The sequence below is a fragment of the Myotis daubentonii genome, chromosome 12, assembly GCF_963259705.1.
Source record: "Myotis daubentonii chromosome 12, mMyoDau2.1, whole genome shotgun sequence".
Classification (NCBI taxonomy): domain Eukaryota; kingdom Metazoa; phylum Chordata; class Mammalia; order Chiroptera; family Vespertilionidae; genus Myotis; species Myotis daubentonii.
The window spans coordinates 7,884,499-7,908,987 of record NC_081851.1 but is presented as its reverse complement, the minus strand read 5'-3'; the positions used below and the strand labels follow the sequence as shown (position 1 = coordinate 7,908,987).

The following is a 24,489-nucleotide window of genomic DNA, read 5'->3' as shown; positions in this document are numbered from 1 at the left end:
CAACCCGTTCCAGGCCGCACCTGTTCCTCGCCGCCTGCCCGAGGACAGCGGTGACACCAGGCAGCCTGGGAGACTCGGCTAGGCCGGGATGACAAAGCAAGGCCTAAAACTAAAGATATTTTGGAGTACTAGGTACATGGACTGAAACCTCTTCATTTCTAAAATTTAGAAATCTGACCAAGGGAAGCATTATAAATTCACTTTACCTCAGTAAATGGCTATACGTATGCTTAGGTATTAAATGCGGTACAGAAAAAATTTGGCTGAGCAACAATCCTAGTGATTATTTCATATTTCCTTCATCTTTGTATAACACGGCATGTAAATTTCCATCTTCAACTTTGAGAAAAAAATGAGTTGACTTTCATATTATCTGGGAATGGTAATAACAGAGAATTAAAATATTTTAAAAATTCTTCCGTCAATAATTACGCAAGTTTAAGGATGATTTACTGGCCTACAGCTGTTTAAAAGTTTGTGTTTTGTGACGGAAATTGCAACTATAAAGTAAGCTGTAGTTACTCCCGAGTGCACCACTTTCCTGTCTGAACGGGTAAGAGGAACAGTAATATTGTGCCTCATGCAAGAGAGGGCCTCCCTCTGTTCCTGGGAAACCAGCAGTCCGACATAAACAACAAGGAACTGGGCCAGGAAGGAAATGCAATTCCTAAAGGAAGTGCCCTCATAATTGTAGTTCGGTGGCTTGCAGAATGGGCTCCCAGAACACCTCTGGACTCCGGGGTCTTTGCATGAAGACCTGAGCAGGGAGGATCTCAGCCCCATACCCACATATAACGAAAGATTCACTGAAAATTAAAATACACGTCACAGGCACATGGATACATATCAAATGCCTCTGCAGGGTTTTTGGCCAGCTGTAATTCTTTTTTAAAAATTGTAGTAAAGTCTAGTTGGTACACAATATTATATTAGTTTCAGGTGTATAATATAGTGATTCCACAGCTCCATACCTTATGAAATGATCACCCTGAAAAGTCTAGTTGGATATACTACTTTTTTACACAATTATCAAATGGCTAAATTGTTTTCAAAAGCACTAAACATAAACACACACACACACACGCACACACACACACACACACACACACACACACACACACACTTCCCTAAGACCGTACTCGAGACCAGAACATTTCTGTGTTTAAATCATTTGTGCTACCCTGGTTGGTTTGGCTTAGTAGATAGAGCGTCAGCCTGCAGACTGAAGGGTTTGATTCCTATCAAGGGTACATGCCCAGATTGTGGGTTCTATCCCCAGTCGGGGGTGTGTAGGAGGCAGCTGATCAATGATTCTCTCTCATCATTGATGTTTCCATCTCTTTCTCTCCCTCTCTCTTCCACTCTGAAATCAATACAAATATATTTTTAAAAAATTAATAAGTAAATAAATTGTGCTGCCCATGTGTTAGTACTAACCTATTTCTATTACACATTACCTTTATTGAGAAAGATTCAAAAAGAAAATCAAGGAATGAGAAGAAAGAAATATTTACATATTTTAGCAGGGAGCTGTTATTTCTGGGAAGACCAGGGAACATGTGTACCTTAACTAGACCTTTGAGTGAAATGAGGGTAGAATGTGGTTGGGAAAGAAAAAAACGGGTAGTAAAGAAGATCCCAAGTCATAAGGAGCTCGATCTTAAGGAATTATGAATTAAAGCAGGGAAACGACATCCAGATACAAAGACCACATAGTGTGACTCCACTTATATGAAGTGTCCAGAAAAGGCCATCTATAGAGACAGAAAGTCGATTAGTGCTCCCTGGGGGTGGGGCAGGGAGAGGAGAGGATGAGGTTTCTTTGTGGCCTAATAAAAATATCCCAGAATCAGATTCTGATGATATTTGAACTACTCTGTAAATGTGTCGAAACACTGTAAAATGGCAAATTTTATAATATGTGAGTTGTATCTTAATTATATCTTAGTTTAAATGGGCAAATCTGGGCTCTTGATACAGGCCCTTGAAGACCAGTGAAGAACAGAGTTGAAATGAAATAAGTTAAACAGGCTCTTGACCTCACAGAGTTTGTTTCTGAGCTCCCGGAGCAGAGGATCCATATCTGACCATTCCGTTTATCCCCTCTGCAGAATTAAGCACAATATTATGTAAAATGCGTGCTTAAAGAAGCTATTAGATTAAATGCTGGCCAGCCTCCTGCACTGTCTGCCATGGTGGTAAGTAAAGACAAGCTCTCCTCCCACCCCTTCCCCTCCCGTCACTGCGTTCTCTCGTAGAAACACTCTGTTCTCTAATGTGTAGCGTAGTCACAAAAAGCTCAGTCTAAGTCACACTGACATTGGTCTAATTTCCTAGAATTGTCATCTTCACAAACAACATTGAGCTCATGTTTTCAAGTTAGTGTTCTGGCTTTTACTTCCTAATTAAATGAAAGGGGCTTAAAATTCACAAGACTTGCCTATTCAGTTATGTTTTATTTGTACTATGATCATTTCGGTAGGAATTAGAAAGACTAGTTGGAAAGCTGACTAAAATACCTGTAGGTTTTACAGTGAGGAGGGTTGTTTAGATAATGCACACAGATCACACTGAGAAAACCGAATGCGGACATTGTAGGCGATGCTTTTCTCCCGCGGGCAATCGGGCATGAGAGCATCATGATGCGGCTGCCCTTGTCAGAGCACACAGAGGACTTCACCTGTGTCCTAAGGTTACAAAGACAGGAAATTAATAGGGTGAATATGTTCAAAGGCTCTCAGAGCACAGATTCCCCTCAACTGTCTCTTTCATATGATGTGGACACAATGAGCCAAGACTGCCATGCGGATTAGCTGTGTTGGCGCATGGAAAATGCCAAGTCCCTAGAAGTGTCTGAGGCACAGGTAGAACTTAGACAGATCACACATGAATATAACTAACTGTATTCCTACTGCTGGAGGCCTGATACCTGAAACTATAAATGGCCAATATATAACACAGAGAAAACCCAGGGCTAGAAACCACACCCACAGCACTTACGTACCTGCAGCAATGTATGAGCTCCCGCCGGCCTTATAGAGAATGTGGCTGGCGAAGGGGGCTGCACAGATGATCAGGAAACTCGCGGTCACGACAGTGACTACCCCCAGGAGCATGAAGACAGCCCAGAAACCACGGTAAACTGGAGATCCCAGGAGAAAAGGAGAAAGGAAAAACACACTTAGACTGTGAACGCACAGATTGTGGCGGGCGAGTTTCTTGCCTCTTCATTTTTCTAATTGTAGCCATAGCACTGCCAGGTGGGACCAGGCTGTGGGTCCTGGCTTCTCTTTAAGTGGAAACCTCACCAGGTGACTTTGGACTCAGTGAAGTCAGCCTTAACTCAACTCATGCTCAGGGTGTGCACCACATGCATGCTTAGTAGACTTTGGGAGCTCAGTTTCCTGACCAGATGTTCTGCTTTAGAAGTGGCAACACCCTAAGTTCTAAAAAGTTCTCTTGAGTGAGTACCCATTGGGTCACCTATAGGTGCTTCAGACCAAGTGTACAAAAGACATGAAAGGAATTTGCATGTATAAACACCGCCAGTTACTTCTTGCTAAGATAATTTTTATAATAAAAAGAACAAGCAAAGTCAAAAAGAAAACTTTTGTAAACAGATTGAGATTTTAAATTAGATATATCTAAGATTTATTACTTTCTATCAATCTTTGTTCTTAAAAAGGTTCAAAATGAGAAGTTATAGTGATCTTTTATTTAAGGGCCAGCAAGGTTGAATTAATGGATACAGCTGGTAGAAAATAGATTGTGGTTTTGGTGATATGTTCATAGTAATCAAATAAAGAGGAATCCTAATGATCAATTTTGAATGGAATAATTACCAATCTGTTAAACAAATGTATCATTTCCCAAAGGCTAAAACACAAAAATAAATTCCTTTTGGTGTAAACAAGGGAAAGCTCTGTGAATCATATTAAAATTATAATTTGTATGCAAACATAAAAACATTATAATGAAGCAAAGAATGTTTTTTCTCAACAAGCCCACCTGGCAAAGAAAAACATATGTCAATCAACTGGGATCTTAGAGAAAAATGCATGGGAAGATGGGAATTTGAAGAGTCATGCAGCTAAATGGGAAAAGAAGGCTGGGGTTTTTGTGTGAATAACTCAGTCTTGAAGGCAGGAATAACAAGTGGAATTTACCTCAAAACCAATGCTGTTGATTTTTATTGACTTTATGTGCCTCATCATATCACACAGCAGGTTCCGTGGAAAGTGTGAAGGGTAAAGACATTAACGAGAGGAGCCCCCTCTGCCCCTCCCCTGACCACACTAAAGCTGGACAATCACGGCAAAGACCTAGCTGAGGACTCCAGAAAGCAAACGATAGCAAGTGGTATAAGGAAGGAACTCGAATCTGTAGCTGAGGTCAACTCAGCTGCAAAGACTCGCCCGAATTTTTCCTTTTTTTCTCTTTCTGAACTTGGCCTGGAGTTGAACTAAGTTGGGAACTTTGCAAAAGGTGCAAACAGGAAAAAAATACCCTAGTTAAGTCATCATTCTGCTATTAAGAAGCAGAATGAAGGGCCCCTACAAGCCAAAGTATAGGGAAAATGCCCATGTCCACCTATCTCCTTGTGTTCTCTTAGTCCTGCCTCAGAATTAAATCTGCACTGCTTCCTCAGTGGAGTCACGGGCATTTATGATCCCAAATGATGATTCAATCCTCCAGATAGTTGACTTTCACATCTATTGTGCAAAAAGTGGGGGGATCATGGTATGTGTTTTCTCTTTTCCCTCCTGCTTTGCACTGTGGTGTAACTACATGAAACTGTGCCACAGTAAAGGAGGCCAAAACTCTGAAAGAGCCCAGACTTTCTTGTCAAAAAAACTGGGTAAGGGAGTCCTAGAAGCCAGAAGATGTGGGGAAAATCCCACAGACATAAGAGAACTGAGATGATAATCTCTAAGTCTGTGTTTGAAGTTACTCAAGTAATGAGCTCACACCTCAAGTTACCCATATGTGGAAAATGCCCAAAGAAGTATAACAAAGCTTTAAGAACTGAATTACAGTTCTTGGGTGATAAAGTCAACCAAGCACCAGAGCTAGCCCTGAGGGGTGCATGCCCCCTTGACCTATATAGCATAAAAATAACTGAAAATTGAATTGACATTGAAACTAGCATCATAGAAGAAATGAGCAGACCATGCAGGTCGATTGCCTATTCAAACAACAAATCAATATTTGCCAGAGAATTTTAGCAGTATGCCTAGTCTGACAATGTAATTTTCAAAAGTCCAAATACAGTCCAAAATTACATGATATACTAACAACCATGAAAATTTGGCCAATCCTCAAAGGAAGAAGCAATCAGCAGGTGCCAACCCAAAGCTTCAGATGTGTGAATTAGTGGACAGATTTTAAAATAGCTATGGGAACCACTTTCTATAAGCTAAAGTGAACACTCTTGAAACGAACAAAAAGGTAGAAATTCTTAGCAGATAAATAGAGTCTATGAAAAAGAACTAAACTGAATTTTAGAATTGAAAAATAAAATATCTGTAATTAAATATCCATTATGCAAGCTCCAGGGCTGAATGGAGATGAGAGAGGAAAGAGCAGGTGAACTTGAAGAATGAGCAATATAAATTATCCAATATGAACAACAGAAAGAAAAGAGATTGAAAACAAAAATGACTAGATAGAGTTTCAGAGAATTGTGGGACCATATCAAATGATCTCATATTTGTGTCATGGAGTCCCTAAAGCAGAGGCAAAAGATGTCATTGCAAAAACAATGTTTAAAAAAAGAATCCCTAAAACTTTCCAAATTTGGTGAAAAATAAATTTACAGGTTCAAGAAACTCAACAAATTCCAAAGAGGATAAATTCAAAAACCCAGTGATCCCACTTCTAGGAATATATCCCAAGAAACCAGAAACACCAATCACTAAGAATATATGCATCCCTATGTTCATAGCAGCACAATTTACCATAGCTAAGATTTGGTAACAGCCTAAGTGCCCATCAACAGATGAATGGATTAGAAAACTATAGTACATCTACACAATGGAATACTATGCTGCTGTAAAAAAGAAGGAATTCTTACCATTTGCAACAGCATGGATGGACCTAGAGAGCATTATGCTAAGTGAAATAAGTCAGTCAATGAAAGAAAAATGCCACATGATCTCAGTCATTTATGGATAATAAATACCATTATAAAATGATGAACAAAAATAGATACAGAGGCAGAGCAGCATTGAACAGACTGTCAAACTACAGCAGGAAGGCCGGGAAGGGTTGGGGGTGGTAAGAGATCAACCGAAGGACTTGTATGCATGCATATAAGCATAACCAATGGACACAAGACACTGTGGGGGGGTAGGAGAGGCTAGGGGAAGTTCAAGGGGGGGGGGAGGAAAGGAAACATATGTACTACACTTTGTAATATTTTAAGCAATAAAACAAAATAAAATAAAAAAATTCAGCCCAGACACATCAGAAAATTACTGAAAACCATGGACAAAGAAAAAGTCTTGAAAGCAGCAAGACTGGGGGTGAGATGGGGATGCCAATATTAAATGTATGTACCAACAGTCCCAAGGACTGAAAGTGTCCCCTGAGAAAGGGTGGCAGCCAGAAGACATCTTTAAGATGCCAGAAGAAAAGACCTATCAACCTAAAAGTCTGCTCCTAGTAAAAACGCCTTTGAGTGATGAAAGAGAAAGAAAGTCATTTCTCAAGTAGGAAAATGGGATTTATCACAGCAGACCTGCTCTCCAAAGATGTGTGAAAGGAATTTCTTTAGGCTGAAGGGAAATGGCACCAGAGTTTACTTGAAACTTCCAGAATGAAGTAAGCGATAACAGAAACGGTGAGTATCTACATAAATATTTTCCTCATCTTAATTTATTTAAAATATATTGACTTTTGAAATATAAAAATACACTGTCAGCATAACACAGGAAAGAAATATAGGTTTGGAATCAGAGTAATATAGTGTTTGCCATTTATACATGTATGTAACCTTGAACTAGCCAGGTCCAAAAGAACCATGAAGCCAGGGTCACATGCAAGCAGGAGGGAGGAATTATGAATCAGGCTACAAAGAAGACAGAAAACGCAGAGAGACGGTAAGAAAGAGCGAAAACACCTGGAGAAGGAGGCCGAGACAGAGCCAGACAGAAAGTGGGATAAATGTTCCCCAGAGCTGCTGTCACCGCTGACAATGCTAGCTCCTGTCCCTTCATTTGCTCTAACGAAATAGCCTGGCTTTTCCTTCTGCATTCCCTGGAAAAGGCAGGAGCAACGGATTTGTGTTTAAGGGAAAGGGGATCTGGCTGTCTGAAGACACAGAAATAGCTTCCAAGTGAGATTCCTTATTGCGGTCACCAACAGCATGCTTTTCTTTCCTGCCTGTGCTTCAGCATTCAAAGTTGCTCAACTTCAAGACTATTTTGAAATGTCTTGGAACATCCTGTTTCTTAGCTAGTGATATCACCTAGTTTGCATATGTGGCACACTTTGATTCCAGAATTAAATGCTCAATTATAATGAAGAATCATCATGTGGAATTGAATAGAGTCCTTTCACTGGGTGAAGTAAAACTGAGGCCTTCAGAGAATTTTCAACATGAAGAGGATTATATGATAGTGGAGCCTCTCCTCTCACTAATTTTTACTTTGATGGAGATCAGTTTTCTAATACAGAAAACAATATTATTCACCTAAGTTTATAGTAAGGATTGAGGAAATATATAAAAAGTAGCATGCAGTAAGACTTCAAATATGTTTGCTGTTATTATTACATACTTGGTATTATTATGTATCTGTTATTATTACATATCTGCAGTTGGCACTTAAAAAAATCTATCTACTAATCTCATGGATCTGGAATGGAAACAAGCTTTCAGTACTAATATATAGAACTGTAAATTTCAGTGGGAAGGATGTTTTTGTTTGGTTAGGATGTTTTTGTGGTTTATATTTTTAAGATTCCTAGGTCTTAAATGTGTCTCAGAGAACACTTAGTCTGTTTCCTTGTTCATTATATGAGCCATTAAAACAGAAAAGCTTTCTCTTTGAAAGTTTGGACTGTGCTAAGTGAAAACATATCTAAAATCCATCTGTGCTGTTAAATACAAGTCAATGCTTACCTTGAGCAATATTGAATTTCTATTAGTTCCTATTAGAACATGAAGCAAGATTTATAATGTAAGTGGGTTTACATGTACTCTATATCATCACAGTTTGGATTAATCAAAAGAAAATCTCATTTGAATCTGTGGAAGGCACGAATTAATGGCTATTTCCAAAGAAATGAAGTTCTGTTGATTCTAGATAAAGTGGTGGTGACTTAACAAAGTGTTCCTTGGTCAAGTGTGTAAACACAGAGAAAAAAAAAAAGGCACCTACCAGGAAGAGCTGCTGGTGGCTAACTGGGCTCAAATTTTAAAAAACAGAGCCCAGCAGCCATTTCTGCACAGAGGCCTCTCAGGCAAGATGCACCTCATGGAAAAGCCTATGCTGAACTGCCTGGGCTGACCAGCAGACGCTGAGCGAGGGATGAATGATTGCTCTGACACACTTGCTGTGAAAGAGAGGGCTAAGGGACTGCCTGGCTAAAGGAACCAGACCGCCTCTAGTGCCTGACTTGTTAGGCTTTTATTGTAACAGCACTTTGAGATAAAGTTTATCTTTTAGATACAATCAGTAGGGTAAGTAATATTGTGAGGACACGTGTGTTTTCAGTGTCTTTTAAGCAAGGACCAAAGATTAAGCATAAGGATTCCAGTAAACACTGAGGGGTCTGCATTGCACAGACTTGTTTGGAAAGATCAAGAAATAATTAAGGGCCCCGCCTTTGGCACATCCCTTTTCTTGGAATGTTCCTCCTTATAAACTTTTCAACCAAGTCTCCTGTGCTACCCAACACTGAACTGCCTGCCTGCCTGTGTTTCTGTCATCTGAGCCAGCACTAATAAAGGTTTCCTACAATCCTATTTCAACCAATAGGATTGAGTCTTTCCCCATCCAATCAGAGTTGCACAACCCTGGCCAATCAGAGTGGTTCTATTCTGACCCAGTGCCTTTTGGACCAATCAAACTTGAGGATTTGGAGTCCTCATTTGCATGAGGACAGACCAATCAAGGACCAAGGGCAGGGACTTTAGTCCATATAAACTGCCTGTCCTCTGGCTCTAGGAGTACACTTTTTCACTTAAGACTAAAGAGTGCGGTTCCTTGGCTGAGCTGAAACACTAAAGATGCCTCAGCAGAGCAGAGCTGTCCAGAGGGAGAGGGCCTGGCCCCAGGACTGCCTCATAGCTGTGCTGTATCAAAATTGAGCTGTTCTACACTGAATAAAGCTTCCTTCTTTACAGCGCCCCACATTGGAGATTCCTGTTGGTGTTGAATTGGCACCAGTGACCATAGATTGACAAGTGTAATGAGGAGGATGACTAGTCATTAGTCAAACAACAGATGCTATAGAAATGGTTCTCCCAGTGTCCTCAGTTTATTTTCCTGAGTAAATTTTTAACCTACACTATTACTTTTACCAATTTGCTTAGTAATTTCATTCTAGTAGATCTAGAATCATCAGCTCAGAGTATGCTGAAATTTCCTAACATATATTCCATGTAAATATTTCATTTCATATTATTACAATATTTTCACTTCTATGAAGTATTTTCTAGTTTTCACTTGAGGACTATCCTGCTGCCTTTCTTCAGTAGAAAAAGACATGAAGTCATTGAGATGGTCTATTGTTAAGTAAGAGTGTACATAGAATCAAAGCTATGTTCCTGACGTCTCGTTGTTTGTTTGTTTTTTTAATCCTTATCCAAAGATGTTTATTGATTTTTTTAAAGAGAGAAGGAGAGTGAGAGAGAGAGAGTGAAAAGTAAATGGGAGAAAGAAACATTGATTGGTCGCCTCCTTACACACACTGACCAGGGATCTAACCCGCAACAACCTAGGTATGTGCCCCAACTGGAATGTAACCCACAACCTTTGGGTGTGCAGGACAATGCTCAATCAACTGAGCCACCCAGCCAGGGCCTGATGTCACAGTTTTATTGATAAAAAGTACATTACATATAGAGTATTAACTTCATTGCAAATTCAAATATCAGATTCAAATATATATCAAAGGAACTCATATCTGGGGTATATCTGAAAGGTTAAATTCCAAAGAGGCATGAATAGGACGTGTAGGGAGACATCCATTAAAAATCCTTCAGGCAGGAAACATAAAAACCATCCAAACCCAGCTATTGTGGCTCAGCGGTTGAGCATCGACCTATGAACCAGATCATGGTTTGATTCTCTGTCAGGGCACATGCCTGGGTTGTGAGCTCAATCCCCAGTATGGGGGTGTGCAGGAGGCAGTTGATCAATGATTCTCTCTCACCAGTGATGTTTCTATCTCTCTCTCTCCCTCTCCCTTCCTCTCTGATAACAATAAAATATGGATATTTAAAAGTCATCCAAAACTTCAGGACAGTGGAGGCCATGAAATAGAGTGGACTAGTAATTATGCACATTAATATGTGTGCCTGAATGTGTGTGCTTTTGTGCCTCTGTGCAGACCAAGATGGAAAGCCAATGCCAGAATTGGCATCTGTTCTTAGTTTCATGTCAAGGGTTAGAAAAATGAAGCCCTACCGTATTTTTTTTTCCAGTAGGAACGTAATAAACAAGCAGACACTAAGACCTCATTAATGTAGACAGTGGCAAAAGCAGCGGGAGTTTTCGCTGTGGATTGTTTGAGAGTAAGTTCCATTCCCAACCATTCGCATGCAGACAATAGCTCCAATGAGTGTGTCTCCAGGGACGCGGGCAGGCCGCCAGCTTGCTTGAGCCTTGTGCGCACTGCTGACGCCTGACGCCACCTAACTTAGCAGATACACCTCCAGTCTCTCTGGGTGCCAGGAACAACACTGCCACGTCAGATACACACAGCCTGGCCCTCAAAGTCAGTCCAGTGAGGGAAAGCAGCCGTTTAGCCCTGCATGTCAGGTGCCCCGGCAGAGGAATGCAGAGGAGCCTTAGCCTGGCCACAGTGCAGAGGCCAGGCCTGGGGCTGGGAGGGCAGAGCTGGGCTTACCTGGTCTCGCCTGGCCATGCACTGGGCTGGAGGCAAGGCATCCCAGCACAGGAGCGGCCCAGGGACCCGGGAAGCGAAAGTGGTCCCTGCAGCTGTCCCCAGGCCGGTGAGGGGAATGGGGAACCTAAACAGGCAGTCAAGGCCTCTGTCCACACTGCATCACTCAGGCCCCCAGGTGTGCGGAAGGTCAGCCCTCAGAAACGAGTGTGAGCACCACAGCCTCGTCGCATGGGAACAGCATCCGTGGAGGATGGACTGGCAGACGAGCGCCTGCAGGGACATGTGAGGCAGCTATGGCAGCAGCCCCTGGAGCTGCAGGGGCACCGCTTGGAGAGAAACAGCTCTAGGGGCACTGCTGTCCGGGGTGCTGAGAACCCAGCAAGGGTGAACCGTTTGTTTTGTTAGGATATTAACAAATCCCTGATTTCATAAGATCATAATTTACCCAACAGACCTTTCATACACAGTCAAGTAAAAATGTCAACCCAAATGATCACAATTCCAAATTCAGAGTTTTTTGATAAATTATTCTGTGTGGGTATAAAATGTAAATATATTTGCAGTTTAAAGATACACTGATGTCACTCATTTTGCAAAGCCCGTGTCGTGTCCTTCCTCAGACAGCTCGCCAGCTGGTTCTTGAAGCTAATAACCTGCGCTCACTGCTCAGGCACCGCGGCGCGAACCCCCTCCCCCACCCGCCCCCCCATCCCCCCCTTCCCCGGCCGCGGGGGCCGCACCAGCCTGCCCTGCGCTGCCCCACAGCTGGCCTTGGCATTGCTGCCGCGTCTAAAGTACGGCGATGCCCACCCAAAGCAGAGGGAAGACCGTGGGCGTGGGCATGCCCCTGTCCCAGCTCCGTGACTGGGGACCTGCCAAGCCACGTGCCCTGCACAGCCCCCGGTTTCCGGGAGGAAAGGGCGAGGAGGGAGGGGCAGGACGGAGGCTAGTCACCTCCCGCAGGGAACACTGGCCACCAGGGAGCAATGAGCGGGGAGGTGCCCGCAGGCTCGGCCTTCACCTTCCCGCGGGCTGTGACCTTGGGCGGTCCCTGAAGCGGAGAGGGGTTTCTTCACAGGGTGAGAGCTTCCAGGTGGGGGCGGAAAGCCGCGTCAGACCTCCTTTGCTGGCCTGACGGCATTGGAGCGAGGAGGGAGGCCTGCCAGCTGCCTCGGGCGCTGGGCAAAGGGGGTGGAAGAGCAGGGGCTGCCCCCCAGGAGTGGGGGGTGGGGATGCGCGGGACAGCGGCAGCGCTGCATCCTCAAGGTCGCAGTCTTGAGGGGGGAGGTCTCAGAGTGAGGCGCAGCGGGTCAGAATCTGCCCTCCCAGCACATGCCACTCTGGCATAAGAATTCCTTTAATCTGCGCTAGAAATAATTAGAGCAACTGAGAATCGACACGTGCAGACGGAAACCTTCTAGGAGTTTTCCTTTGCTAACCACAAGCAGGAACTTCGGAGAAATGAGACCTGCCACACATTCCCTCTTCCTGGGGGGCTTGGCATGAGGAAGACAGACAGCACCAAGAAGGGTCTGCACATAGCCCTTACATGATAGCCCTTATATGCTAGCCCTTACATGATAGCCCTTACATGATAGCCCTTATACAATAGCCCTTACATGATAGCTCTTATATGAAAGCCCTTATACAATAGCCTTATATAATAGCCCTTACACTATATTCCTTATACAAGAGCCCTACTCATGCATTCACTTCCCCACATACTCCCTAGTCACCTTCTTATAGTTTACTGCCCCAGACCAAACTCCTTTCCCTTTGTCTTGTCACATCTCCACATTTATTATTTTTTTGTTAAAAAGGTATAAAAAATCTCGGGCCTAAGTGCTTCCTCCCTTTGTATTTGTAACAACTGCAGGGCCCCAGTCACTGAATCTGAGAGGGCAGAGGGAAACGCCCTCCCTTCCTCACAGAGCTTTTGTGTACACAGCCACTCGGATCCTGGCACAGGGCAAGGTGAGTTCCCAGGGCTTACCCTCCAGCTCCCAGGCCCTCCCGAGGCCGCTGCCTGGGCTGGGGGATCCCACCCCTGCCTCAGGGTCAGAGTCACTTGGTGGGCTTTAACACCATTCCCAAACCAGGGTTCCAAACCAGACATCCCAGTGAGAATCTCTGAGGGGGCACCAGCACCTGTGTTGTTGAAGCCTCCAGGAGAGCGGGCTGTGCGGCGGCCGAGATGCAGGGCAGCCCAGCCTCCCTGAGCTCCTGGTTTCATTGAGAAGTGCGGTACCTATGCCGTGGCCCGGCCTTTACAGGGCGTCTCCCTCTGTCCTCATGGACCGGCACTCTGTACTGTCTTCCTTCCTCTCATCTCCACCTCACTTCTTGACTGAATTCCTTAAGGCAAACCCTCGGTCTCATTCATCTGTCTAACGCCAGGGGAAGCTCTATGCTCAATAAAATGTGAATGCGTGAACAACCAGTAATGTATCACTCAGTTCCCACTGACATCTCAAGGTATACAGCCAAAGTCGGTGGAATAGTTAATAGCTATCGAACAGAATGAAGCTAACTCATTCAAAACAGAAATGCATCACGATCTTGACCTCATGCAACTATTGTAACAGTTGGAGAGACTTTATCACTTACTCCCTACTAGGGAAAACCAGGCGCTTGGAAGAACTGAGGAATCGGTGATGAGATGCTGCCACCAAGGTACCAAGTCAGAGTGCTGAGGCCTGACCATGCTCCTGAGTAACCAGCACAGGGGAGCAAGCCGAGAAGATCAGGAATATCAGTTAAGTGTTCCTGCCAGCTCTGAAAATGCCAGGAGACACATTTCCCCATCCACCGGCTCCCTCTAAAAAAATCTTATCTGTCCCTGGAGAGCCCTGTTATCCTTTATATCAACCAATGGAAAGGACATTTGGAGGACACTTTATCCAATGCTTCTTTAACATTAGATTTGAACCTGCTCACCCACAGATTTTTTAGACACAATTGAAAATAAACATTGCAAAGTCTTGCTCACTGAGCTGTAAGTATTCTGTTGTTTGTCTTCATTTTTATACCAGGATTTGTCTCTATAAGTTTCTAACACCCTAGAAATCACATTACTTCAGGGGATTTTATGCTGTTTTATAGCAACCTGCATCCAGGTTGCATTCCTTCTTGAGGGACAAGACCAAAAGTAGGTTCTACCACTTCTGCATCAGAAGAGCTAGTTTAGAAATTCCATGGCCTAGAATGATTTGGTATTTCCCCCTCTGCTTATCATAAAACACCCAACAAAAGAATGATTGACAACTAAATTGAATTCCACTCTTTCATCCACCTATATTCAAATTTGTGATTGACTGAAAAACAATCTACCTTATGTCAGGCACTGTGCTAGGTATGCACTTATTGTTGATATGACATAGAAAAGTACAATGTGGGCCATCAACAGTCTAATAGGAGAGGAATTAATACACAATCAGATGACTATAGCTATGCCAAGTGCAAGGAGAAAACTCTGTATATTACCCAACAACAGAGAAAGGGTACTTGACCCAATCTTGGCATACTACTAGTGGCTTCTTGGAGGAGGTGATTCTTAAAAGGGAGAACAGAAATGTGGGAAATGCGGCAGAGACAGCATGGCAGGGAAGCCATGGAGGGCAGTGGCATGTGTGGGCGCGGACAGCGGGAAAGCGTTAGTGTTAGAGGAAGTGGCCAGGGGGAAGGTCATGGCGGTCCTCGTAGGTCATTTCCATTGGAACAATTCCCCCACGCTGTATGAAACTTTCCTATAAATCACGAATCACAATAACTGAAATTCATATTGGCTTTTTATCCACGTGGAGCTTCAATCTATCAATATTCAAACCATTGGCAACATGTTTGCAGTCCGGGTTATTTTTTGGGGGGGAAGGGAGGTATTTCTTTTTTTTTTTTTTTTTTGGTGGGGGGAGGTATTTCAGTGAGAAAGAAATACAAATAGAAAGCAGAAAAACACATATTCCATTTTTTCTTATAGAAGTTTATATTTCCTAATATATTTTTAAAGGGGTAAAATACTATGAGATAAAGCCACCAAAATAATCTGACAGTTCATCACAGTAACTGCCCTGCCTTGTGGGGACAATGAAATGGGCAAAGAAACCTTATCAAAGAATTGGAATGAAAAAGAAAGGAACCAAACACGTTTCTAGGAAGAAAATAAAGGTACTACAATGAGAGTAACCATCCGCTGCTGGGGCGAGAGGGCCGTACCAGCAAGTAATGGCCTGTCCCTGGCGGCGACTGCCTTGAGAATGCTCGGCCAGCTCCTGTGTGATGTGGGTGTGAGCCCCGCACGCAAGGAGTGCTAGCTCAGCCCATGTAAGATGAGTGTCTCATGGGGACAGAAAGATCGCTGGGACACAGCTGGCATCTCTGGCAGGGCAAGCACACCTCATTTATTCCAGAACAAACATTCTCACTTTGCTTATTCACAACAGATTGAGAGTCATGATTTCCCGCTTTTCAGGAAACGTGATCCTTGGTGCTCAAAGTCAGTATTCACCAAGTACAGTACCTAAAGCCTTCCCGGGCCCTTCCATGAACTTGGCCTCTTCCAGGAATCAGTCTGAAAAAATAGGTAGAAATGCCTCCTGGCAGCCTTGAGGTCGCACTGACCTGCCAGCAATTTGCTGTGTGTTCTTGGGAAGTGAGTCATGTAAACAGCCTTCCTAAGTCTCTGCTTGTTTCTTGACACACAGGGAGAACCACAAGTCCCAGAAGGTACTGCTAACGCTCCTGGTGAGAGTTCCAGCAAGTGGTGGGCGATATTTCCCTCTGACAATGCACGGAACTTCCAGCTCTCTTCTCGCAGGAGCAGCCTTCTAACACTGCCCGTTTTAATGAAAGTCACTGAAAAGATCAAACACAGCATTCCCATAGCTGCTCTGTACATGGTCAAGTGGCTTATTTGTTTTTGTTGTTATTTTAATCCTCACCTGAGAATATGTTTTATTGGTTTTTAGAGAGAGAGGAAGGGGGGGAGGGAGGGAGAGAGAGAAACATCGATGTGAGAGAGAACATCGATCGGTTACCGCCCATACATGCTCCAATTGGGCTCAAACCTGCAACCTAGGCACGTGCCCTGTCCAGAATGGAACCTGCAACATCATACAGGATGATGCTCCAACCAACTGAGCCACCCGGCTGGAGCATGATTTGGTTTTATTTATTTATTTGCAGTGACAGGACACCTCTTCAGCTACTCAACATAAGGTGTTACAGCAAATACCGGCCCCATTGCATGATAATAGCTGTTGCTCTGGAAACAAGTTAACATTTTGACTTCCATAAAATGTTTTGCTCCCCTTAACAACACTGAACCAACACTTTGTTGATGTGAATAATAGACTTAGCTACTCCAAGACTGGAAGCAATGAATTTGAGTGCTAGGAAAAACACTATTAAAATCTATCATATTTTTTAAATAACTATACTTAAAAGTCATTTTAATTTTAGTTCCATACCCCCAAACTAGTTTGTAAAGAGTAATAAATAGTAAAAGAAAAACTGATATTGACTCATCACACCAAAACTAAATAGTAAAATAAAAGGACTTACCAATTCTCCTCTAATTAACAAGTAGATTTTGTTTGAAAGTATATATTGCTTGTTAGGTACATGAAACAATTTCCCCTATAGTGTAATCAAGAAGGTGATTGGAAATGCAGACAGCTCACTGCAAAGCTTGATCTTTATATTGAGAAACCCAGACAATCTCAGATTCATCAGCTTTCAACTGGTGGCAATAAACTCTAGCTCACAGCGCTGTCACCAAGATCCAAGGGGGCAATATGTGTACAGCGGGTGGGCCTGCACAGTGGCTGCTCACAAGAGGAGCTGGCATGTGCTCCCATCAATCCACTCAGTTTGTAATAAAAATGAAGTAAGCCACTTTGTTGTGACATAAGTGATTTTGTAAGATAAAAAATAAAATGTCTCTTTTTAGACAGTTGCCAGTAGGTTAGTAGGTTTCGATCCAAAAGCTTACATTCCATATTCACAGGGTGTCTTCACCTTAACATGTCCAAGAACTACCTCTTTAACGTCAGCCTTCCCCATCTCTAACTATAGCATCTCCATCCCGCCAGCTGGTAAGGATAAAAAAGGGTCATCCCTGCCTGTTCTTTCCCTCACACCCATTAGCAAGTCCGGCCACCTGCTCTTCAGAATGTGACCAGGTCCTGGAGCTTCTGCCTCCAGGAAGATGAAGCAGCCACACTTTCCCTGTTGTTTCTTTTATTCACAACCGAAAGCCCTGGAGATTATCCATGAAATAAAGAGAAGATCCGAATGATGAAGAGAAGGGGCGGACCAATTAGGGACCTTGGAACCCAAGGAATGACGTGGTGGTGAGTTACCTGGGATTTCTTTTGGCCTCATTTATCTCGTACTGAAGTTAGAGGAGTCAGACACTGACACCAAAAACCTGGTTTATTTAGACCAACCACCAGGAAAAGGGCAGCATATCAACACAGTAAACATTCATGTGATAACTGCTCACTGCAGTCAAACACCACAGGAGAAAACTTCAACAAAGTCTGAGTGGAGGGTCTAGTTCCACCCCCAGCAGACCATAGGGAACATGCCAGCACCCCCTGCAGGGGTGGTGTCAGAGAAGGAAGGGGGTGGGACTTTCATCACTACCAGGTATCAGTGGAAATGAAAAGCCAGCAACTAAGAAATGCCAACAATCACAGACCCCCCAAAAAGCCCCAATAAAACTATTTAACCAAAAGATTAAGGGGTCACCAAACAAAGCGGAAAACTTTCAGAAAATAACTACTCTAACCAGTAAAACGTTACGGAATAAAGCAGGGGCCCTCAGATCAGCCAAGACCTAGAGCAGAGGCTAGACTTCAACCCTCGATAGGCTATAGCAAGGTGCCCCTACACCACCACCAAACATGCACACAAGGGTATGGCAGAAAAGGCTGAATAAGGAATCAGGACTTTCATCTATGCAGCGGTAATGAAGCCACCATGCACAGAAACAGTAGAAACCACGTGCGGAGCTGGACTTCCCTACCTACAAAATGGAAATGAGGCACCCCTGCCCTATTGGGGGTTTCCGAGGAAGCCTCATAGAGAGTGAAAACGTTCAGCACCACCCAGTAGTAATGGGGCCACCCCTGGATACTCACCATGTCAGTGGAAGCCATAGTAGAAGCTGTAATGACCCAAGCCTCAGCCTACTGGCCAGGATGGTATCAATGGAACCATAGTAGGAAGCCAAAGTTCTCATCATTACCCAGCAGTGCCAAGAAGGGCTCCGCACCCTGGCTGGTTTGACTCAGCTGTTAGAACCTCAAACCACAGCCTGAAGGGTTGTGGGTTTGATTCCCAGTCAAGGGCACATACTTCCGTTGCAGGTCCAATCCCTGGCCTTGGTCAGGACATGTGCTGGAGGTAACCAATCAATAAGTCTCTCACATGTTGATGTGTCTCTCCTCCTTCCCCCCCTTCCTTCCACTCTCTCTAAAAATCAATGGAAAAAAATAGCTTCAGGTGAGGATTAAAAAAGAAGTGTGCTGTGCCAGCATGGCCAAGGGTGGGGGCGGTGAAGGATTGAAGAAAAGACAGACAAGAGAATACAGCTGGGGCTCAGTGGATCTCCCATGTCTGGATGAGGACACAAAAGACCCAGCCTGCAAGCTGATGCTTTCTTTTATAGTCTGATTAAAACAAGGGTAGCCGTGGCCGGTTTGGCTCAGTGGATGGAGCGTCAGTCTGTGGACTGAAGGGTCCTGGGTTTGATTCCGGTCAGGGGCATGTACCTTGGTTGTGGGCACATCCCCAGTGGGGGGTGTGCAGGAGGCAGCTGATCGATGTTTCACTCTCATTGATGTTTCTAACTATCTCTCTCTCTTCCACTCTGTAAAAAAAAAATCAATAAAATATATATATTTTTAAAAAACACAAGGGTAGATGAACATGTATACAGATGTTCTTGTTTTGGCAACACTTGCTGCACCTCCCACAGCCCATTAGCTACTTAGGAAGGAATTAGGGAGGGCTACAAGGTCAGGCTTCATTATGCTAGGAGAGCTCTGCCCTCCAGGCTGGGACTTGTTTGTGGCCCTGCCACAGGTCAGCCCGAGGCTTGACTCTGGAGCCGCTCCCTACAAGGAAGAAGAAGGGTTTCTCCTCATGTCAACGCAGATCAAGTGGGGAACCTGGAATTCCACTCCCACCTGATTTTTAATGTCCACTCTTCCTAGGATCAGTATCAAAAAAGCCAACCAAAACAGAAGTCCCAGAGTCTTATAGCATAATACCCCCCAAGTTCCAACTTTCAATTGAAAAATAAAAGACTATTCATACAAGAGTGAAAAAATGTCAACTTCAATGAAAAAGATTATGCAACACATGCCAACAAATAGAGTAGAAGTGTTAGTATTATTTAACAAAAATTGTAAATAATCTATGACAAAATGTCTCAAAGAAAAAGATGAACATACTTGAACTAAATTGAAGAAAAAGTCTTGGCACATAAACAGAAAATATAAAGAAGACCCAAAAGGAAATTTTAGAAATGAAAAAATATAATAACCAAAAATAAAAACTCAGTTGGTGTTCTGAATAGTGGGATGGAGTGAAGAATGGAGATATACTAAAAAATACTAGATAAATCAAAATTAAATGAAATTCCAAAATAACAAATAAACAAGTAACTTATTATAAGAGAGGAGAAAGAACATGGAAAATTAAAAGCAGAATAAAGAGAAAACAAAAAATAAAATGGCAGGGTAAAGTCCTAACATATCAACTATGAAATCAAATGTAAATGGTGATGATACACTAATTAAAGAAAAATTTTTGCTTTAATGTATATGTACCTAACAAGAGGGTATCAAACTATGTGAGGCTAAAACTGATAGAACTGCAAGTGATAGCATTATAATTAGCTTATCTATAATAATAAAAGCATAATATGCTAATTAGACTGGACATCCTTCCAGAGGACCTTCCAGACGAAGCCAGGGCTGCGAGGGAAGCCCGGGTCCCGGGTGCCTGCAGGCAACCAGAGGGAAGGCCAGGTCCCGGGTGCCAGAGGGAAGCTGGTGCCAGCAGCAGAGGAAGGAATGCCTACTCTTGCACGAATTTCATGCATTAGGCCTCTAGTCTATACTAATGAAAGGGCAATATGCTAATTCGACCGGGAGACCTTCCGGACATCCTCCCAGACAAAGCCATGGTGGCGAGGCTGAGGGAGAGGCAGTTAGGGGAGATCAGGCTAAGAGGGGAGGGCATTTGGGGGTGATAAGGCCAGCAGGGGTGGGGCAGTTGGGGGCAAGCAAGCCAGAGAGTGGGGGGCAGTGGGGGGCGAGCAGGCCAGCAGTCGGACACCCCCAGAGGGGTCCCAGATTGGAGAGGGTGCAGGCCGGGCTGAGGGACACCACCCCCCATGCACAAATTTCGTGCACCAGGCCACTAGTTATAAATAATAGAAAAGGAGTAAAAGGAAAAGCCAGACATTATAGGCATGTCATTTGGGCAGCTTCACCAGGAAGCTGCAACTTTGTATTCCCCAGGAAATCACTGGCCTATTCCTTGCAAAACAACGGGGAAAGGGATCCAACGAAGGGAAGAGAGATGCATGCCCAGTAAAGTTGGGGTGACACAGGGAAGGTGCTTGCCTATCAGTCATACCTGGGAACAAAGATCATTATCCAGAATGGGTGTGGCCATTGTAAATGCATGAAAATTTGGGACTATATAAGCTCCTAAAAAAAGAAAGTTGTTCTCTTGTAGCTCTTGTTGCTTTTGTTACCCTTGTGCTCTTGGCTCATTCTTGACTTCCTCGCATTTGCCTGTTTCCTCCATAGCCATGTGGCCCTGTGGCCCCCACGTGCAATGGACTGCAGTACTACAGAGGGGACACAAACTATGCTAGCCTGATGTTGGATTGTACTCTGCTCCACCATGGAAAGGAAACTGGTCACAGGCTCTGATTTTAGCTCTACTGAAGCCACAGCTACACTTATTCTATGACTGGACAAAGGGAAATGGGAATTTGAAAATTCAGGGGTTTGATTTGCCAGAAGTAAAGCTTTCTATAATATTGCATCTTTCTGTACAAGTTTCAAAAAATTATTTTTCTTGTGATATCACAAAAAATCCAACCCCACTAGCAACTGGAGGAGAGGAGGAACTCTTCCCTCCATTAACAAAGGAGAAAAACTGAATTTGTTACTGATGGAAGTGGGAAGTCCTGCTCCCCACCTGTTGTTCATGGCAGTGGAATTCTTGTGGTATCCCAAGAAAAAGAATTTTCTGAGACTCACACAGTAGTATGAAATATTGTAGAAAGCTTTATTTTTGTAGAATTAAACTGCTGCATTTCCAAGGCCCCCTCTCCCTCAGTCCCGCATAGAAGTATAGCTGGGACTTCAGTGGAGCTAAAATCAGAGTCAGTGTCCAGAGTTTTCATTCTGCTTTGGAGCAGTGTCCAATCAAGCAGCAGGCAGCCTTGGTTTGTGTTTGCCACTGCAGACCACCAGCCCATTCCCTGTGGTGTTGGCAGGGACACAGGGCTATGGAGGAAACATGGGAGAATGCAAGGAAGCAGGAAAAAGAGAGCCCCATGAGCCTGGAGCCAAGAGCAACAAGAGAAAGAATTCCTTTGTTTGGGGGATTATGTATCCCCCAGTTTTTATGGACTTGCAGTGGCCCCATCCATTCTGGCCAGCCAACTCTGTCCCCCAATTTGACTGATAGGAAAATACCTTCCCTTTGTCACCCCAACTTCACTGGGCATGCATTTATCTCCCTTTTTTTGGAACTCTTCCCCCAGTGATCTGCAGGGAATGGGCCGGTGTTCCTTGGGGAGTGCAAAATAGCAGCTTCCTGGTAAAGCTGCCCAAATGACACACCTATGTCTGATGTTCCCCCTTGCTCCTTACCTATTATAGTAACTAGCTAATTATAATGGTATCAAGTTCACTATCATAGCTGGAGACTTTAACACCTCTTTATCAGAAATGGAGAGATCCAGAAGGCATAAAATCAGTAAGGAAATAGCTGGACTCAGTAACACCATCAATGAATTATAGATAACTGACATTTATGCACTACTTCACTCAACAAAAGCAGAATACACATTTTTCTCAAGCTCTCATGGAATATTCACTAATGTAGACCACATTCTGGGCCATAAAGCACACCTTAACAAATTTAAAAAATAAAAGATCAAACAATGTCAGCTCTTAGACCACAGTAGAATTAAATTAGAAATCAATAACGGAAAGATAACTGGAAAACCCAAAAATATGTGGAGTTGAAAAACACACTTCTGCATAGCACATAAGTCAAAGAGAAAATCTCAAGATACCTTTAAAATATTTTCAACTAAATGAAAATAAAAACACAACTCATCAAAATGTGTGGAATGCAAGGAAAGCAGTGGTTAGAGGAAATTTATAGCACTGGATGTATACATTAGGAAAGAAGAGAGATCTAACACCAATAACTTTATTTTCTACCTCAAGAAATTAGAAAAGGTAGAGCACAATAAATGCAAAATGAACATAGCAAATAAATTATATTAATTAGAGCAAAAAACATTGAAATTGAAAACAGAAAATCAATAGAGAAAATCAACATATTGGAAAGAATTTTTTAAATGATCAAAAAAGAGGAGAAACCAAGATGGCGGCATAGGTTAATGACGGAGATTCCTGCCTCAAACAACCACTTCAAAAAACAACTAAAGATGGAATGGACATTATCCAGAACCACAGGAAGGCTGGCTGAGTGGAAATTCTACAACTAGGAGGAAAGAGAATATCATACCCAGACTCAGAGGAGGCGCAGTGCTGAAGTGAAATACTCAGGTGCGGAGTGCACGCGAAGTGGGCTGGCGGCGGAGGGCGCGGTTGTTGTTTTCAATCAGAAGGGAGTTTCAGACTCTGAGCTCCAGATCCGGGCGAGTCTCTAGGGACCCAGACTCAAACGGGAGAAGCGGGACTGTCTGGCTTCGGTCGGAACTCGAAGGCAGCTTTCTCTCCGAGGTTTGCAGCGGTTGCTGGGACTCTGTGAGGCAGAGCTCCTAGGGACGGAACTGAGAGCAGCCATACTGCTTGCTCCGGCCCGCCCTGTAGATCCCCTGGGACCCACCCCGCCCAAGCCCTGCACAGAGCCATTTGCCGGATAGCCTCAGGCAAATGCTAGATTAGCACCGCCCTAGAGATCCAGCACAGAAGCTCTCCCACTGAAGACACAGCGGACTCTCATAGCCAGTTAGCCTGGAGGTCAAATCACCCCCGGTATTGCCGTCAACAATCAAGGCTTAACTACAACAAGACTGCACACAAAGACCACTAGGGGGTGTACCAAGAAAGCATAAAAAATGCGGAGACAAAGAAACAGGACAAAACTGTCAATGGAGGATATTGAGTTCAGAACCACACTTTTAAGGTCTCTTAAGAACTGTCTAGAAGCCGCCGATAAATGTAGTGAGATCCTCAAGAAAACTAATGAGACCCTCGATGTTATGATAAAGAACCAACTAGAAATTAAGCATACACGGACTGAAATAACGAATACTATACAGACTCCCAACAGCAGACCAGAGGAGCGCAAGAATCAAGGCAAAGATTTGAAATGCGAAGAAGCAAAAAACATGCAACCAGAAAAGCAAAATGAAGAAAGAATCCCGAAAATACGAAGATAGTGTAAGGAGCCTCTGGGACAGCTTCAAGCGTACCAACATCAGAATTATAGGGGTGCCAGAAGATGAGAGAAAGCAAGATATTGAAAACCTATTTGAAGAAATAATGACAGAAAACTTCCCCCACCTGGTGAAAGAAATAGACTTACAGGTCCAGGAAGCGCAGAGAACCCCAAGCAAAAGGAATCCAAAGAGGACCACACCAAGACACATCATAATTAAAATGCCAAGAGCAAAAGACAAAGAGAGAATCTTAAAAGCAGCAAGAGAAAGAAACTCAGTTACCTACAAGGGAATACCCATACGACTGTCAGCTGATTTCTCAACAGAAACTTTGCAGGCCAGAAGGGAGTGGCAAGAAATATTCAAAGTGATGAATACCAAGAACATACAACCAAGATTACTTTATCCAGCAAAGCTATCATTCAGAACTGAAGGTCAGATAAAGACCTTCACAGATAAGGAAAAGCTAAAGGAGTTCATCACCACCAAACCAGTATTATATGAAATGCTGAAAGGTATCCTTTAAGAAGAGGAAGAAGAAGAAAAAGGTAAAGATACAAATTATGAACAACAGACATGCATCTATCAACAAGTGAATCTAAGAATCAAGTGAATAAATAATCTGGTGATCATAATAGAATCAGGGACATAGAAAGGGAATGGACTGACTATTCTTGGGGGGGGGGGAAGGGGTGTGGGAGATGCGGGAAGAGACTGGACAAAAAATCGTGCACCTATGG

General features: G+C 43.5%; 1 protein-coding gene and 1 long non-coding RNA gene across 4 annotated transcripts in view; one reads left to right on the top strand and one right to left on the bottom strand.

The window, feature by feature from the left end:
• TMEM182 (transmembrane protein 182) overlaps positions 1-24,489 on the bottom strand; it is a 75,758-nt gene that overhangs the window by 15,671 nt on the left and 35,598 nt on the right. For 2 of the 3 annotated variants that reach the window (XM_059658930.1, XM_059658929.1), the window contains exon 4: positions 3,005-3,142. The exons of the other annotated variant lie outside the window; for it this stretch is intronic. In XM_059658930.1, coding sequence (XP_059514913.1) covers positions 3,005-3,142 — 138 coding nt within the window. The remainder of the gene's footprint in view (positions 1-3,004; positions 3,143-24,489) is intronic. 3 annotated transcript variants of the gene reach the window in all.
• Positions 12,021-14,066, top strand: LOC132213742 (uncharacterized). Its single transcript, XR_009448055.1, has 3 exons — positions 12,021-12,155; positions 12,953-13,050; positions 13,694-14,066. It is a non-coding gene; the product is annotated as an uncharacterized LOC132213742 (long non-coding RNA).